The 16,884-nt window shown below is 49.6% G+C and overlaps 1 protein-coding gene across 1 annotated transcript; it reads right to left on the bottom strand.

Moving 5' to 3' along the window:
• Nucleotides 1-6: 6 nt before the first annotated feature.
• LOC115067551 (ral guanine nucleotide dissociation stimulator-like) lies at nt 7-3,839 on the bottom strand. Its single transcript, XM_029555649.1, has 3 exons — nt 3,468-3,839; nt 3,024-3,217; nt 7-1,800 (listed from the first exon to the last, which is right to left on the bottom strand). Exons 1-3 carry the CDS (start codon nt 3,552-3,554, stop codon nt 1,563-1,565), a joined length of 519 nt encoding a protein of 172 aa, XP_029411509.1. The 5' UTR covers nt 3,555-3,839; the 3' UTR covers nt 7-1,562.
• Nucleotides 3,840-16,884: the final 13,045 nt, after the last annotated feature.

Raw genomic sequence — 16,884 nt, 5'->3', positions numbered from 1 at the left:
TCGCCGAGCTGGCCGGAGGGATCGGCTCCTAGAGCGAGACCCAGGTCAACACCCCCTTAAAAAGCAAAACTGAGAAAGAAGCGAGGACTCCAAAGGAAGAGGCAGGGAGATGGGGCAGTTGCCACTGTGGGGTGGGTAGACGGGAAGTCCGATGCTGTGATTTACTCGAGTCCTTTTTTAGAAAAGCGAGGAATCTCCACAGTACTTACAAATGTATAAAGTTATGCAAACTTTTTCTACGCTTTTTCCTAACCGCAAGCAGCAGCTCGTCAGACCAACAGCTCCTCGCCGCGGTTTAATTTCTTGCCCCTGCACAGAGGCAGGCTGCTACTCAGCTACACGGATGGGCAGGCCAAACCTAACCAAGTCACCTTTAAATCCCCACTGAGTCCTGCCGGGCTTTGGCAGAAACTAGGACAAAGTGTTGTTTCTGTGCCGATGTCCTTCCAGGTGGAAACACCCAGTGGTGGCCTTTAATCGGAGAGAGAAGGTGGACGTGACTCAGTAGGCGAAGATACTGCTCATAAGATGTGTGTCTGAGGACAGTTTAAAATTTTAAACTATAGTTTAAAAACCCTACTCAAGATCTTGGGCCACCACCAGGAGATCACAACGGTCCTGGCTGTAGGAGGGAGGCCCACTGGTGCCCACACTTACAATGACCCAAGTGCTCGGCTTGAGACTGCAGTCAGCAGGTAGACATGCTAGAGTTAAACCACATGCGGTAGACATCATGCCATGAAACCATGCAGTTTAAAACAAGCGAACAATAAAACTTTAATAATCTTAATATCTAAAAGTCCAACAATCAAAACAGACTAACATTAATAAAACCAAATAAACAAAGCAACAAAACCTAAAGGAGATATTTTTGCTGGAGATGGGAAACACCTCAGCTGTGGAGCTGGTGCTGGCTGGAAATCAGAAGGTGATTCTAAAACTTCCAGACTATATATCCACCCTGGGCAAACGGAAAACAGGCTCTGGATCTCCTATTTGTGAGACAGGAGGGAGAAACATCTGCCTGGGAGCTAAAACAGCTGAATCTACATCTGGAGGTGGCTGTGTATCGGTGGCTGTGGCCAGATCCTGCTCTATACATGGAACAGTAAGGATCTGTGTTGGCTTGGCTGACATACATGGTTCCACGAACGTAGGTTCCACAGGATCCTCTCAGAGTGCCAGCTCTACCTGAGGCTGTCCTGCAGAAGCTGACCTAGGATACACAGTCTCTGACATCCCCGATGTATACAGTGCTGGGAGCTCAGAAACTGCTGCTGTGGAAGGTCCCTAATCTAAGGACAGAAAGAGACACGGTGTCAGGGGAGGCACCTTAGAAGTCAGAAGCATGGAGATTTGGCATGGAATAAGTGTCCCCAAGATGAGGGTCTTCTCCTGATACTTTCCAAACGCACACAAATGTTCTTCCTGCCAGAGAATCCCCAGTCCCTGTCCCCACAACAGGAAATCTTAGCTCCCTGTGGTCCAGATGCAGTTTCAGGACAAAGGGAAGCTCCTGGAACCTCCCTCTTGGAAACCACTCAGAATTCCTTCCCACCCTCTCAGGCACCTACCAGAAGCCTCCTCCTTTTTGCCTTCTTGGACTCCTGGTCCTCCAGACATGACAGGAGCTCTTGGATTTTGACAGCCAGGGCTGAGGAAGGCATGTTGAGTTGCACATAGTTCATCAGCCGGTTCAGAGTGACCAGGTCTGGAGACTCAGAAAAATCACCTGGCCGTTTTTCCATCCATAGTCCCAGGAAGAAGCATATGGCGCTGTGGCAGGTTGGCATGGAGCAGAGTTAGAAGCCTGGCTGCTCTTTGCCAATGCTGCAGTGTTCCCGTGCAGACAAGGCAAAAGCAGCAGGACGTGGTGGATAGAATATGGGGTCCAGTGTACAGGGGTCCCAACACTTTCTGTCCAGGGCACCAGTAGACAGGCCAGCTGGGCTGGGCTATGGTGAGGATGGAGTATCACAGGGCCCGGCTCTTAGTTGCCATCTTACCCTTTACTCCTAAGAACCAAGGAGTCCGGACAACATCTGTTGTTCACCCCTGCAGGCGAAGTCCCAGGTACTATCACTCTTGTGGAAATCTCAAGACTGTGCAAGGCACTTGGCTTTCCCAAAACCTCACTCTCAAATACCAGTCTGCAGATTTGAGCTAACCGCCCTCTTCACCCAAAGCTCTTCACCCCAGGCCCACTACTCACTTCTTTGTTTGTTCATCCTCCTCACTGTCTGGCTCAAAGGATGCGTACCTCTATCATTAGAGAAGGATGTCACCCCCAAGTCCATGTGTCCCCCACCTTCCAGAAGATCTAGAAGGGCTGGCTGAATCTGGGACAGAAATAGGAGCTGTGGCTGGGGTTCAAGGAGTTTTGTCTGTGCTGGTCTCTGAGCTCTAAGCTGAAGGTCAGGAAATCAGCCTGCCGTCGCAGAGGATGCAGGACCTTCATGCAATGAGTAAACACAAGCTGTTCCTTCCTGGTTTCTTAGTTGACACAGGGCATCTTGGTGAGGCCATGGGTGTCCTTGTCTGTCTACATTTATCCCATACAGCCCAGATGGGGTCTGGAACCTTTCCCAAAAATGGGAGAAAAACTACCCAAAGGCCTCAGAAAGATGGGGCTTGACATAGTGCTTTTAAGGGGAAGCAAATGCCCCCCATCTCAGTCAGACAAATTTGAAGGTTCGGCCCCAGAACCAGCACTGCCAGGGAGATCTGCCCGTAGTCCTGATAACAGACTTCTTTACAAGTGGCAGAAAAACTGAGCAAAAGGCTACAAAGGCAGGTCCTGACAGTGCTTCTAAAGGAGGCAAATGTCACAACCTAGAGTCCACCTTTCCCTTTCCTGGTCAGGTCACTTAAGCACCAGGTCCAGTGCCACCACTGAGAGGGTGAATTCTCCCTTGGTCCTGACAACAGCCTATTTGAGAAAAAACAGCCTCAGAGATGAGCAGAGCCACCAAAAACCCAACCAGGAGGCTCGAGTTCTCCTGGGCTTGGACACCAACACTCACCTTTTCATTATCAGGTCCAGCACCTGCCAGGTAGTGCCGAACCTTTGGAAGATGCCAAGGAAGGTACAGACAAACAGGAAGTCCCCAGTTTGCACAGCACTTGCCAGGTAGCTCACCAACTTCTCCAAATAGCCTGGGATGTTGGACCTGAACTTGCAGAGGTCATCGACAGTGAAGTCTGACTCCTGTTCACCCTGAGCAGAGGGGCCAAGGAGGGAAGGTTGAAATGTGGGAAATCTAACCAACTCCTCAGTGAGCAATGCCATACACTGAGATGAAAAGTGATCGTAGAGAAACGGCCTCAGTCTTCACTCTAAAACATACACCCAGGGAGGAACTGTGGTGGACCAGGGCGATTAGAAAGATTTCCTGCTATGGGATGGCCAGTGTCACCTGTGTGTTTCTGTGGTAAAATGGCCAGAGGTACTGGACCACAGGGCGCACCCAACGTCTCCAAAGGTGGCCAAGGCCCCTATTCTGGGCTCTCCTGGGGCCTGAGCCTCCAGAAGGCTGGAAACAGCAAGAGAACATCCTGCTATGTCCAGAGTCTCCAGACAAGTGAAGCAGTTGAGGCTGCCACTGGCCTGTGGTTACCTGGTAACCAGGATTCTGAGTTCTGTTTGGATTGTTACTAAAGAAGTGAGGTCACTTCTTGGGGTCTTCTGACTCTGAACCTCCGTCCACACAAGATGTTCTTGAGGATGAATGGACTAGTGACTGCTGTCCTTCTCCCCATGTGAACAAAGGACACTGTTCCATCAGCATGCCCATGCCACCACTTCCACAACTCTCTCCTGGGAAGCCTGGCTCACAGCTCTTTTAGTATCCCCAAAGTATAGTGTTGATTCACTTTAGTTGTTGAAAAGAATAAATTCCGATGTCTTAAAAAAAAAAAAAAAAAAAACCCTACTCAAGTCCCAGTCCAGCTGACAGCACTGTGCTCACACACACGCATTGACATGTCTGTGTATAGAAAGCCAAAACATTAAAAACACATGTGCACTTATCAGTGTGGCTTGGGTAAATACCAACCCCTTCAGTCAGACACACATACTAATTCAAAGGCAGTCCAGGAACGTCAAGTTAAAACCAAAGGTCCCACAGAAACAGCAGAAACAGCTTGCCTGTCATTAGCCCCAGGAACTGAGGTCTAAGTAGCCCGGAACCCTCCACCGTTCACTTCCTGAGAATTATTTTCCTGTTCCAAACATTCCCCTCAAGTGGAGGGAAGTTCCAGAGAGCTAGGAATGTGATCATGAATCAACAGTAGATAACAAACACTTTCAGCGTTCTCTGGGTCTCCACACACTTCTGTGCGCTCCAGTGTGGGTGGGGTAAAGCCAAGGTGCCGATAGTCACACCTGAGCTGTGTGCTGCCACACCAGCTGGTGAATGGGCTGCTGGTCTCAGCTCTCAAAGCAGTGCTCAGTGGAGGGTGCTGCCTGCACCTTGCTTGTGCAGCTTGTTTGTAAAGCTCTGAGAACATTAGCTTTGGACTCTGTAGACCTAATTTCTCCATGAACAGATTCCAAGAAAAACACGGAGTTGCAAAGATGCAGGCTATGTTCTTAAAGCAGTCGTCCCCACACAGAGGTTGTGATTCCAGTGTGCCTGCAGGAAACGGCTGCAGATGACCTGTGTATATGTCCTTCATAGGCCAATGAAAGGTGCGAATTTAGGGAAAGGAAGAAGGCATGCGGGGTGAGACTGGATGGCCAGGGTTAATAGGGAAAACAGTTCGCAGTGCTCACCTTCACAGAGATTAGAGGGCAGACCAGGCAATTGCGTCTCAATTCAAGAGTTAGAAAAAAATACTGTTTGGTAGGGAGTCCCTTTCTCTCTCCAGGTCAGACCCTCTCTCCAAGCTAAATGTGTCTGCTTGCTTGCTTACTCACTGGAAAGAATCCATTTGGACTTTTGTGCGAGGTGAAAGACAAGGGTCTAGTTTCATTCTTCTAATGGTACAGATCCAGTTTTGCCAGCACCATTTGTTGAAGATGCTGTCTTTCCTCCATTGTGTGTCCAAATGTAGCCCACCCCTCACTCACATGCGCATAACTTTCCCAAATGATAGGAGGGCTTGGGTCCACCCTCTATTACAATTCTGGGCAGGTAACACTGCCTCTGATGGAAATGTCTGTTTCCAGTCAGGAGTTAACTTCATAAATCCATTTATAGAGGAACTGGCCTATGTCTGGCCAGTTAGATGCCCCAGTGCTCACCCCTCTCTGCTTTTCCCACCAGTGATCTTTCTGCCTCACAGCTGAGCCTTCAGGGCTGGGCACAGACAAAATTGCCAGGTCAAACAGGACTGTCAGTTGTTGTTCATTTCTGGATCCTTCTGAGGCCCAGCTGGGAAGGGAGGACTCTGACTCTCAATTCCACTGATAAACGTCCATCCACACTCGAGGTGAGAAGCACCCCAGAAGTTAGTACCACAGGGCAGTGCCAGCCGGAGGAGCCAGCTGTACCCATTTCCTGTTTTTCAAGTCACCAGATCTTACACTTGATAATCTAATCTCGCTTTTTCTAATGGTGTGTGTCCAAGAGAAAGTTCTAGTACAGAAGCTTTTTAAAATGCTGATGACCAAATACAGCTTCCCCAAACCAGGCTTCTGAATATAAGAACTCCAAGTCAGGAGACGCCCGTGGCTTCCTCCTGCCCCAGTGGCTTAAGTGAGTAGGGAGAAAATGCAGCGTAAACTTTCAGCCTTTCACCTTCTGGGAAAGTTCTGATCTTCTACACTGCCAGGTGCCTGTACATGAAAGTTGGAAGGGTCTACCCTGTTGCTTCATAGCACCAGCTTAAGGAGACATTTGCTAGACTCCCCACTGCTCAAAGCTGACTGTCAGGAAAGCAGGGTCACTGATGGGCCTCCAGCTGCCTACTTGGTGGCCTCCTCCCACACAGAGAACTTAAAACTGGGAGGGGAGGAGCCGTCCTCACCCTGCACCCTCCAGATCCATTATCATACAGCCAGTGATGTTCAGTACTCCTGAGATGAGCTCAGCATTCACCCACCCTCAGACAGAGCAGCAGGAGAGCTCCTGCCAGTAGTGGTGGCTCAGGTACAAGGCAGAGGTGCTAAGGCCCAGAGTCCCGGAGTGTGGCCTTGGTTCTGCTCCTAACGTTCTGTGGGCTCCCAGGAAATTCACCCATCTCTCTGGCTTTAGCATTCTTGCCTGTAAGTCAGGGCTATTCATGCCTGCCCTGTTACCTGCTGAAGTAAAGAGTGTGAATTCTCAGGCAGGCATGATGGCACCTGACTTTGATCTCACTGGGGAGGCAGAAGAAGGCGGATCTCTGTGAGTTTGAGGCCAGCCTGGATAAGACTCTGTTAAAAAAAAAAAAAAAATTCTCTTGCTGGGCATGGTGACCCACGCTTTTAATCCCAGCACTCAGGAGGCAGAGACAGGTGGATCTCTGTGAGTTTGAAGCCAGCCTGGTCTACATAGTGAGTGCCAGGCCAGCTGGGGCTACAGGGACACCCTGTCTCAAAAAGACCAAAAAAAAAACCTCAGCATCCAGGGTCACATGAGGCGCATAACTAGGCTTCCAGGCAAGAAAGAATACCTTAAAACAGAACTCAATGCAAAACATCACAAAACATGGTGATGTTTTGATTGGACAGGCTTCTTTTCCATTCTACCTCTGGGTGAGCAACTTCAAATCCCCTGACTCTTTCACCAACTGGCCTGACCTACAATAGGTTTGGGAAAGTCTGGGAAGAATCTTAGAACATTAGAACCATGCTTGGTTCTGTAAACCTATTAAGACTTCATTACTAGAGAGGCCATAGGCCTACTACTTTTGTTTTGCTGAATAATCATGATATCAAACTACTTTCTACTTATGTTTAGAGCCATGGATAAGTGCTTCTCAAGCTTCATCAAAGAAACCTTTTCTTTTCCATTTTAATTCTATCTATCTATCTATCTATCTATCTATCTATCTATCTATCATCTTTTTAGAGACAGGGTCTCCCTGGAGCTCCATCTTCCGTGGAACTCACTATGTAGACGAGGCTGGCCTTGAACTCCCACAGATCCACCTGCCTCTGCTGGAATTAAAGGTATGTGCCACCACACCCGGCTTATTCTTAATTTTTTTATGTGTATGAGTGTTATGCTTGCTGGCGTGTAAGTGCGCCCATGTTGTGCAGTGCCTGTGGAGGACAGAAGAGGCCATCAGATCTCCTGGAACTGGAGTTATGGACGGTTGTTAGGTGCCATTTGGATGCTGGTCTTCTGCAAGAACAGCCAGTGTTCTTAACCGCTGAGCCAGCTCTCCAGGCCCCAGAGAAGCAGGGAGTAGTTAATACAGAGAGTCCGTCCTCTGTGAAAGCACTCCTCAACACCATAGCTATATCCCAGCCCCACGTGGCCCATCCATCCCTCACCTGGGTTAAGGCTGAGGTCCTTCCCCTAACAGGCTGCTGTTCTGGGCTTATTCCTAGCTGCCCTCAACATGCAGGATTACATTTGTCCTCCTCAAAACTCTGAGTTGCTGGGAGTTCAGTATTTCAATCTGACCAAAGGCACAGAGGCTCAGAGCAGCAGTTCCTTTGCCTAGTCCTCAAAGCACTGTGGGGTAGGACAGTCTGGAGTCAGGAATACAGGCCTTTGGGCTTTGCACTAGACTCGACTGCCTTTGCTAAGTTCTTTAGGACAGAAACCTGGAGCGCTGTTGGAAGCTGTTACTGTGAAGTCTCATACCACACTCTTCTTCTTTCAGAGGGGAAAGATGGTTCTGAAAGAGGGGAGAAGTCCAAGGTCAGGGAAATGCATGAAGTACCTTACTGTGGAGCCTGGGAGGGAAGGAGAGCAGAATGGAACGAGAGGACCTGCCAGACTTAGGTAGAGAACTGATGACTACAGCAGGGAGCTAAACCCAGACCTGTCCTGGCTTGCCCAGAGACTTCAGTGTTCTGTACAGGCAGCTGCCCAGAAGCCTGTGTGGCCAACATAAGGAGACCCAGAACACTCTAAGACAAAAAGACTGAGGGAGGGCTCAGGATATACCTAGGAGAAGGAGAAGGACAGCAAGGCACCAGGTCTTTGGTCCCCTCTAAGGCTGGAAGGTTTTGAGAACTTTATGGTTGTTCTGAGGGTGATAGTAAAAATATTCTGAGCCTAATGTGGTGTGGGCACCAACCAATCAGACTGTATATAAACACAAACTATGTCTACAGCTAGGGAACACGGAGGTGGCGCCACTGAGCTGAGACATCAACACCCAGGTCTCAGGCTTCCTTCTGAGCTTATAATGCCATATGCGCAGGACTATGGTCCCAGCCAGGACCAAGACTCTGGTACTTCCCCAGAGCCACGACTGTCATAGGACCTCCCTTCATTCACCCGCTTGCTTATATGTCTGGGTTCTTTTTTGTTTTTAATTTTTAGGAGGAAGAAAAAGTTAATTTTAGCATACAGATTACAGATCATTATTGACGAAGGCCAGGGAAGAAGCTCGAGGGAGAACCTGGAGGCGGGAACTGAAGCTGAAAGGGTGGAGGAGCGCAGCTACCGGCTCACTTCCCCTAGCTTGCTCAGCTATTGGTTTATACAGCCCGGTCCTATCAGTCCTGGGGTAGGACCACCCACATTGGCTGGACCCTTCCACATTAACCAACAGTCAAGACAATGTCACACAGAAATGGTAACAGGCCAGTCTGATGGAGGAAATTGCTCAGTTGAGGTTCCCTCTTCCCAGTGACTCTAGTTTAGATCAGCTTGACAAACCCAATCAGCACTTCTCTTCCGGGCTAGCTCTGCTCACTGACTGTGGCTTTCCTTCATAGATGGACCATATCCCTGGAATTTTCTTGGGTCCATGTTTGGACTTACAGAAGTGTCTTGAAGGACTGGAGAGAGGCTCAGCAACCGCTGAGCACTGGCTGCACTTGCAGAGGACCTGGGTTCAGTTCCCAGCACCTACATGGCAGCTAACAAAGTTCCAGGAGATCCATTGCCTTCTTCTGACCTCCACAGGCACTGCATGACACTGATGCATTTACATAGATGTGGGCAATACACTCATACACATAAATAAAAATAATAAAAAAGAAGCTTACGAGAACAGAAAAATCTATCTTTTTATTAGGTTTTATTGACTGTGTGTGTGTGTGTGTGTGTGTGTGTGTGTGTGTGTGTGTATGGATATGCACATGCCACAGCACACATGTGGAAGTCAGAGGACAACTTGTGGAAGTCACTTCTCTCCTACCATGTGGGTCCTGGGGATCAAACGCAGGTCCTCAGGCTTACTGGCCTTGACCCACTGAGCCATCTTGCTGGCCCCTTTCTTGAGATTGGTATTATGACTCAACTCTGACCAATGACCAGTAAATAGAAATTGATAAGTGGAAAAGCATTGTAAAGCAGCCTTAGAGGGCAGGGCGTGAACCTTGGCTCTTCCCTGCCTGAAATTCAGATGTCATACCAGGGCGTAAAGCAACTGCTTTGCAGCCATGAGACCAACCATAGGTGTGAATATAAATGCCGCCCACAAGGGTGGTGGGACACAGCAGAAGGAGCCTAGGCACTCGAGAACCTGGCACCAGCCCTGAGCTGCCAACCCCCAAATTCTTTTAGGTGAGACCTACATTCTACCATGCACAGTTAAATCCAAATTCACTGGCTTTTTTTCTACTTCCGGCAGCTAAAAGCAAACTAAATGGCACAGATCATTAATTTAGGATTTACCACAGCAGTCAGAAAATGTAAAGGCCAAAATTCCAATTTTCACTGTTTCCTAATACTTTGCTACTCAAAACATCAGCAGCTTCAGAAAACACGTTCAGAATGAAGACTCTCAGGCCACTGCAGACCTGCTTAGTCAGAATTTGCATTGGAATGAGCTGGCTTAGTAAAGCCTATGCATAGTTCAGACTGAGAAGCACTCTTTGGGAAACCCTCCCCTGTGCCTGTGCTGGCCAGTGGGCTCCTGACAGAACCCTGGCTGTGACAGCTTCACTGGCCACCTCAACACATTCGCTCCTTGCACTGCATCCCTCCGTCCTGCATCCACCGGGGAATCCTGTGGAGGCCTACTTTTCAGAAAGAACTGAGCACAGAGGGGTGCTGATGCAGCCTCCTTGAATCCAGAGAATCCAGAGAATGAATGAAACCATGTACTCAGGCAGGAAGAGGAGCCAGAGAAGAGATGCCTGCAGGGCTGAGTGGCACCACAGAACCAGGTGGAAGTACTGCCCACAGCTAGACTACCTGCCATGTTAAGAGCAGGGCAGAACTCACTGTGGACCCCACACACAGAAGCTAGCAGCTGTGTGTGTCTGGAGACTTCTATAATCTTCCCTCTCTTCCACACACAATCTTATTTAGTATCTGTCTCTACATACACACCCTGTCTCAAAAAAACCAAAAAAACCAGTTTGGGGTTTAAAAAATGAAAAAAAAAAAAAAAAAAAAAAAAAAAAAAAAGACACAGGGACCACCGGAAAAGTATAATTTGTCAGTCAAGTCCTATTGTTCTTTATTTTAAATGAAGTCTAGGCCACGGAATTGCTTAATACATAGTACAAAGCTCCATAAATAACAATTTCGCAGATAGAGTCACCCAGTCTTGGAGAGCTTTCCAAGTTCTGCATTAACTCCTCTGGTGAGAAGGGTTTCCAACAGTTTGGGTCCAGAAGTACATAACTGGTTGTTCCTTAAGTCGCTGTATAACCCTCACTGCCCACAGTCGTCGGGGGTCGTTTTATTGCTATTACCACTGTCCTTCTGACAGGAGAGTAAGTGTTCTTTCTGCAGGATGAGATGGCCCACAGGTCTTAACTCATCTGAATTCCCAGCTTTGGGTTTTTATCTCCATCCCCATCCTGCGGAAACTGTCTCCTCAAAATTACTGGAGATTTCAGATGGGACCTAATCCCTCGGTCTCTCTCCTGCAGTTCAGTCTGTGGCTGGTGTTCTCTGAACTGTTTCCTGACCCCAGGAGCCAGTGGGTCAGCAAGCACATGTGAATCATCTGCACAGGGTCCCCTAGTCCTAAGCTAGGTCCTGTGGAGATGAGAGAACCCAGGGAGATGGACCACATGATTCCCTAACCCAGTGAAGCCTCCAGGCCGGAAGGAGAGATAACTAGCAAGTGACACACAATATGCAGAGCCCTTGGGCTGGGTCAAGGAGAGGTGGGAAGCTGGACCTAAGGAGATACCATAGTATTATAGTTTGAATCTAAAATGGCCTTTCAAGGCCTGTGTTAAAAGCTTGGTCACTAGCCTCTGGCTCTATTGGGACAGGAGGCTTACTGAAGGAATTAAGATCATTGGGGCTGTGCCCTTGAAGAGGATCTTTAGTACACACACACACACACACACTCCTTTATCAGTTTTTCTATTCCTTCACCTCACCAAAACTGTCCTAAACAAGCAGGTTTTCTTTCAGGCTCTTCATAGGAAGCCTGGGGTATCTATAAAGGAAAGTTCACTGGTAATGACTGGGAGGGGTAGGGATAGGAAAGAACCAGACAGTGTCCAAAAAAGGAGAGCAAGCTCTGAGGAATGAGCTCACCCACCCCCAGAGCCAGGAAGCCACTCTTCCTTACCTGGGTCTTGTTTGGAAGGGCATCTGAATGCACAGTCCAGCCACACCTGCCTGACTTCTTTCTTCCTTTGGCTAAGCTTTCAACCAGGCCCTCGAAGGTAAGGTAAGGGAGATTCTGGATGTGGACCTAGTTTTGCAAAGCTGAGTGGCTGGAGGCAATGACCACAGACTCATAGCTTCTTTTGTATATAAGGGCCTATGTGACAAATGTGTAGGGACAGGACCCCTGTCCCCCGCCCCAAGCTCTTCACTCTGTCTTCCACCCTTTAGGTTTTTCTGGTTTGGGCATGACTGATACTGGCAGAAAAATAGGTAGACTGCTCAAAACATGCCTCGCACCCCATGCCCTTTGGAGGAAGAATGTTCTTAACGGAAAGGGGCTACAGAGAAGGGGCTGCGGGTACGGCTGCACAACTGGTGATTGTGCCCTCATGTCTATGAAGCTTGAAGGAGGCTTAGGCACAGGTAGGGACCAGAGGCCCTGCTCCACGACATCACCGACAGCCTCCAGCATCCAAGTTGCTTCCTCATCCCATTGTTCTGACAATCCCATTCCCTGCTCCGATCTCACTCTGTACCTTTTGTTCCTACCCCAAGGGTCCCTCGGAATCACTTCCCCAGGGCCAGTTCTTGGGGCTCTTCCTGGGTGCTGAGCAGCTCCCTTTCTAGGGTGGTGGCTAGAGGACTACAGCAGGGTTGGGGGAGGGAGCTGGAGAAATGCTGTCCTCACCTCACCATCCAGTGAGAGCTGTAGGTGGAACAGAATTCATTAGCCTCACCATTCAGCTCTGCCTAAGAACAACGGTGACAACTGAGCCGATTTTTGCCAAAGGCTGGCTTTCTTTCATTCCCAGTAGAGCAGAGCCAGTCTGACCAAGTCCATATTCAGGGTTTCATAGGTCTTGGCTGCTAGCTAGCAGGACATAGGACATTTCCTTGACTCTGCACCTGAGAGAGACACTAGCCACCAGGTTGCTCATGGGCAGGGCCATAGGGGCCAGGAGGCAAGGAGGGGCTGCCACTCAGAAAACTGGAAGACAGAGCATGAGTTTGACCAGAACTACTTGGCCCCCGTGGTGGTCACCAGTGTGTCCTTTATTATTTGGAGTTTACTGGCTGCTAGGAAGGAACATGCTGTCACATGTCAGCTGGAGAAGCACATGCCTTGTGGAGGAGCAGTGGGCTGTGTGAAGGGTCTACTCTCTAGCTTGAGGGACCTGTCTTCATTTTGGTAATGTCTTCACTTCCCTGAGTCTCGGTTTTTAGTGGTGGCAGCGAATTAGACCAGTTGGGCTCAGGCCCCTTCTAACTTAATATAAAAAGAAGCTCTGACCATGTTCCCTTTACCATCTTGCCTAAAAACAGAACTTTGGAAACTGAAGGCTGGCCGTGGTAACGTGGTAGCACACATTTTTAATCCCAGCACTTGGAAGGCAGAGGCAGGTGGACCTCTGTGAGTTCGAGGCCAACCTGGTCTACATAGTGAGTTCCAGGGAAGCTGGGGCTACAGGGAGATCTTGTCTCAAATAAATAAATAAATAAATAAATAAATAAATAAATAATAAATAAATAAATAAATAATAAATAAACAAATAGAAAAGAAAAGAAAACAGAAAACCCAAAGCAATGTTAGAAGCCATTGCAGCTTTTGGCAGAGATCATTGTGAACAGAGGGAAGCCAGTGCCTGCTGGCTTTTAATGTGAATTCCTATAGCCTAAAATCAAAGCAGGGACCACAAGGGTCACCAGGTAGGTGTGGCTATGAGGAGGAAATGTGCTTTCTGTCCTCCAGTACCAACACCAAGAGCTCATTTCCCCACTGACTTCTTTTCTGTCATGGACACAACTTAGCCACAAACCCAGGACACTCAGTCTTAGGCTTTTAGCACTTTGCCTCCTCTCTCCTTCCTTCCTCCCTCCTTCCTCCCTCCTTCCTTCCTTCCTTCCTCCCACCTTCCTCCCACCTTCCTCCCTCCCTCCTTCCTCTTTCCCTCCTTCCTCCCTCCCTCCTTCCTTTCTTCCTTCCTCCTTCCTTCCTCCCTCCCTCCTTCCTCCTTCCTTCCTTCCTCCCTCCTTCCTCCCCCCTTCCTCCTCCTCCTTCCAGCACTGGGAACCCAGGGGCTCACACATTCACACATGCTAGGCAAATATTCCCCCCGAAATCAGCCTTTTCTCAGATGTCGCATCACCAACGTTGCTGCTCTCGGGACTTTTTCCAAGTTATTTTCAATGTCCTTGAAAAAACATCCCAAAATCTTAAAGATTTGGCATTGAAAATAGAGCATCTTGGAAAAGCTCAGACTCGGGCCCCCGACTCAGAGAGCCCCCCACACCGTCTCTTCTCTCTTCCCTGCTGGCTTTCATCATATCTTTCGGTTGTCTAATGCACCACAAGTTTGCACTCTTGTGTGATTCACTATCTCCCAGAACCACCACAAAATGGGTGCTTCTGAAGAACAGAGACTGTTTCGTCCGTGTTGTTATATCCCACAGAACAGTACTCTAGCACCCAGAAAACCCTCAGTAAATAGAGGTAGTGGGTGAATGCCATGTGGCGAAGTCAGGCTGTGAATATACATATAACATGATTCCAATTTTGCAGAAATAAAGCCGAGAGAAAGAAAGGAAGAGGAAACTGAAGAAGAGATCAGCTGAAAATACTAAGAAAGCTTCTGACTGCTGACTGCTCCCTCCGCCCCCGCCCCCGCCCCCGCCCGGTGCTGAGATCATAAGAGCTTATGCTACATCTGTGATTCTCTACAATTTCTGCAGTGACCATAGTACACTTTGTAAATAAGTTTTTTTTAAAAAAGTATATATTGGTTTTTGAAAAAGAAGGTGGAACAAAACATCAACCTTCCCTCAGGCGGAGGGAATAAAGGCTCTGATACAAGTCTCAGCTGCACAGGTTCTTTAAAATCCTACTTCATTTGAAACATCAGGTGATTGTTGCACAAGACCTGAGAGGGTGGGGGGAGGGATGGCTCACATTTTCTGGATAACTGCCCCATTGTCCGGTCCATGATGCATGTGGAATCATATTCTCCCTCTTCCTTCCAGACCACACAGAAGCAGATAAGGGAGGGAGACCTTTTAGGCCAACAATCAATCAGCAAATATTTAATGAGCTCCTACTATGTGCAAGGTCGGTACCCGATGCATGTGCTCGCATTCTCTGACTCACTGGCCGCTCCGGCATGCACCTTTCTGCTCTGTATGCCTTTCACCACCCCAGTCCACTCTCTTGGGCCTCCTGCCGGACTCTTGGGGCATCTAGTGATTGAACCTCCAGAGAAAAAGAAGCTTCTGAGGGCCTTCCAAGCTGAGGAAGGAAGCACAGGAAGTCTGAAATAAGCTCAAAGGCTTGTTGTCTGCTTGAGCTCACAGAGTGAGCTGTCATTGTCACAAGAGCTCTGGACCCCCTCCTGGCATACTAACCTCAGGTCCCCGACCCTGACCCCGTCTCTATGGGACATGTGCCAGAGGTATCCCACCACAGAGAGGCCATGCCACAAGGGAAGACCCCAAGGGAGGCTGAGATACCACGAGTATGCTGGCAAACATATTTTTCTGGGCTGCAAGAATTCATCTTGTAAGAACTTGCCATCCCAAACACCTTTCCTGTTCGGACTAGATTCTGTCCCAGGATGCAAGAATGGGAAATGTGTATGCTGGCTGTCACCAAAAGTGTCTGGGTTCCCTACAGAACCAAAAGGCCCTCGCTCTGGGGACAGGCTACAGGATTCATGTGTCACCCCATCTAAGAGGGAGACAGAAAGCTTAGATAGCTGAAGCATGTCTAGACAGGAGGTAAGATCCAGCAAAGTTTATAAGGATTTCCCACAAAGCTGCCAGCAGTCGTTCTCCCCCCCCACCACCTGGCATGCATCCTCTCTGTAACTGGAATCCGACTCAGCTTCTCTGAAGGGCATCAGCATGTAAGGCATTAAGCCTTGTGCTCTATACAGTTCCCAGGCAGCCTGGGACATCCGAGCCATCAGATGCAGTTGCTAGCCTCACCAACACTTTCTCCTGTTTCTGCTCTCCCTTCCACCAGCAAAAGCTATTAATATCTGCCACCAGGAGATTGTCCAGGAAACAGAGCCAAGCAGAGGTGGGCCCGAGACCAGCTCCCTTCTTCCCATGCAGCCCACCTGTGTGCTGTGGAGTTGACCTAATATCTGTGCAACCTCCCTTGGGGTTGTGGTTAAGAGACCACATGTGATGCCTCCCTCCCTCTATGGCCAGCTCTCCCATGAGAAGGACAAAGTCAGCCAGAGCGGAAGAGCAAGCACAGGCCCCAGCTGGCCTTGAAGCTTGGGGCATGTTCTGTATGCCGAGGGAAGAAACCCTAGGGCTTCCACGTCAGCAGAATATTCTCTGAAAGGAAGAACAACGCCCGCTCTTTTCAGGGATGGTCAGTATCTTATCCTGATGAAGCACTGCTAGCCCTAGCTTTTGATTCAGCCATGACGGGCAAGGCCTGGGAATCAGGGTAAACTCGTAAACAGGGCAGACTCATTCTCCTCAGCCACCTGTGATCGAGCCGAGGTGACCTTCAGATTATGCCTCAAGATTTCCTGGAGCCTGCCTTGTGTCGAATACCTCCATGATTCTTCACGAGTCCAATGGGACCTTCTCAGCAAATCCAGGAGGCCAGTTAGTTTGAAGAAACTGGGGGTGAGACATTAAGCAATTTGTCCAAAGCCCTATATCTAACACAAAGAGGAGCTGAGAGTCCAGGCCTAGATAGTCCTCCTTCCCTCTCTCCCATTCGGTCCCTCCCTCCCTCCCTCCTTCCTTCCTTCTTTCCTTCCTCCTTCCTTTCTTCCTCCTTCCTTCCTCCCTCCCTCCCTCCTTCCTCCTTCCTTCCTTCTTTCCTTCCTCCCTCCCTCCCTCCCTCCCTCCCTCCCTCCCTCCCTCCCTCCCTCCCTCCCTCCCTCCCTCCCTCCCTCCCTCCCTCCCTCCCTCCCTCCCTCCCTCCCTCCCTCCCTCCCTCCCTCCCTCCCTCCCTCCCTCCCTCCCTCCCTCCCTCCCTCCCTCCCTCCCTCCCTCCCTCCCTCCCTCCCTCCCTCCCTCCCTCCCTCCCTCCCTCCCTCCCTCCCTCCCTCCCTCCCTCCCTCCCTCCCTCCCTCCCTCCCTCCCTCCCTCCCTCCCTCCCTCCCTCCCTCCCTCCCTCCCTCCCTCCCTCCCTCCCTCCCTCCCTCCCTCCCTCCCTCCCTCCCTCCCTCCCTCCCTCCCTCCCTCCCTCCCTCCCTCCCTCCCTCCCTCCCTCCCTCCCTCCCTCCCTCCC

The sequence above is a fragment of the Nannospalax galili genome, unplaced genomic scaffold (assembly GCF_000622305.1).
Source record: "Nannospalax galili isolate Female #2095 unplaced genomic scaffold, S.galili_v1.0 scaffold366, whole genome shotgun sequence".
Taxonomy (NCBI): domain Eukaryota; kingdom Metazoa; phylum Chordata; class Mammalia; order Rodentia; family Spalacidae; genus Nannospalax; species Nannospalax galili.
This window is presented reverse-complemented; position numbering and strand designations above follow the sequence as displayed.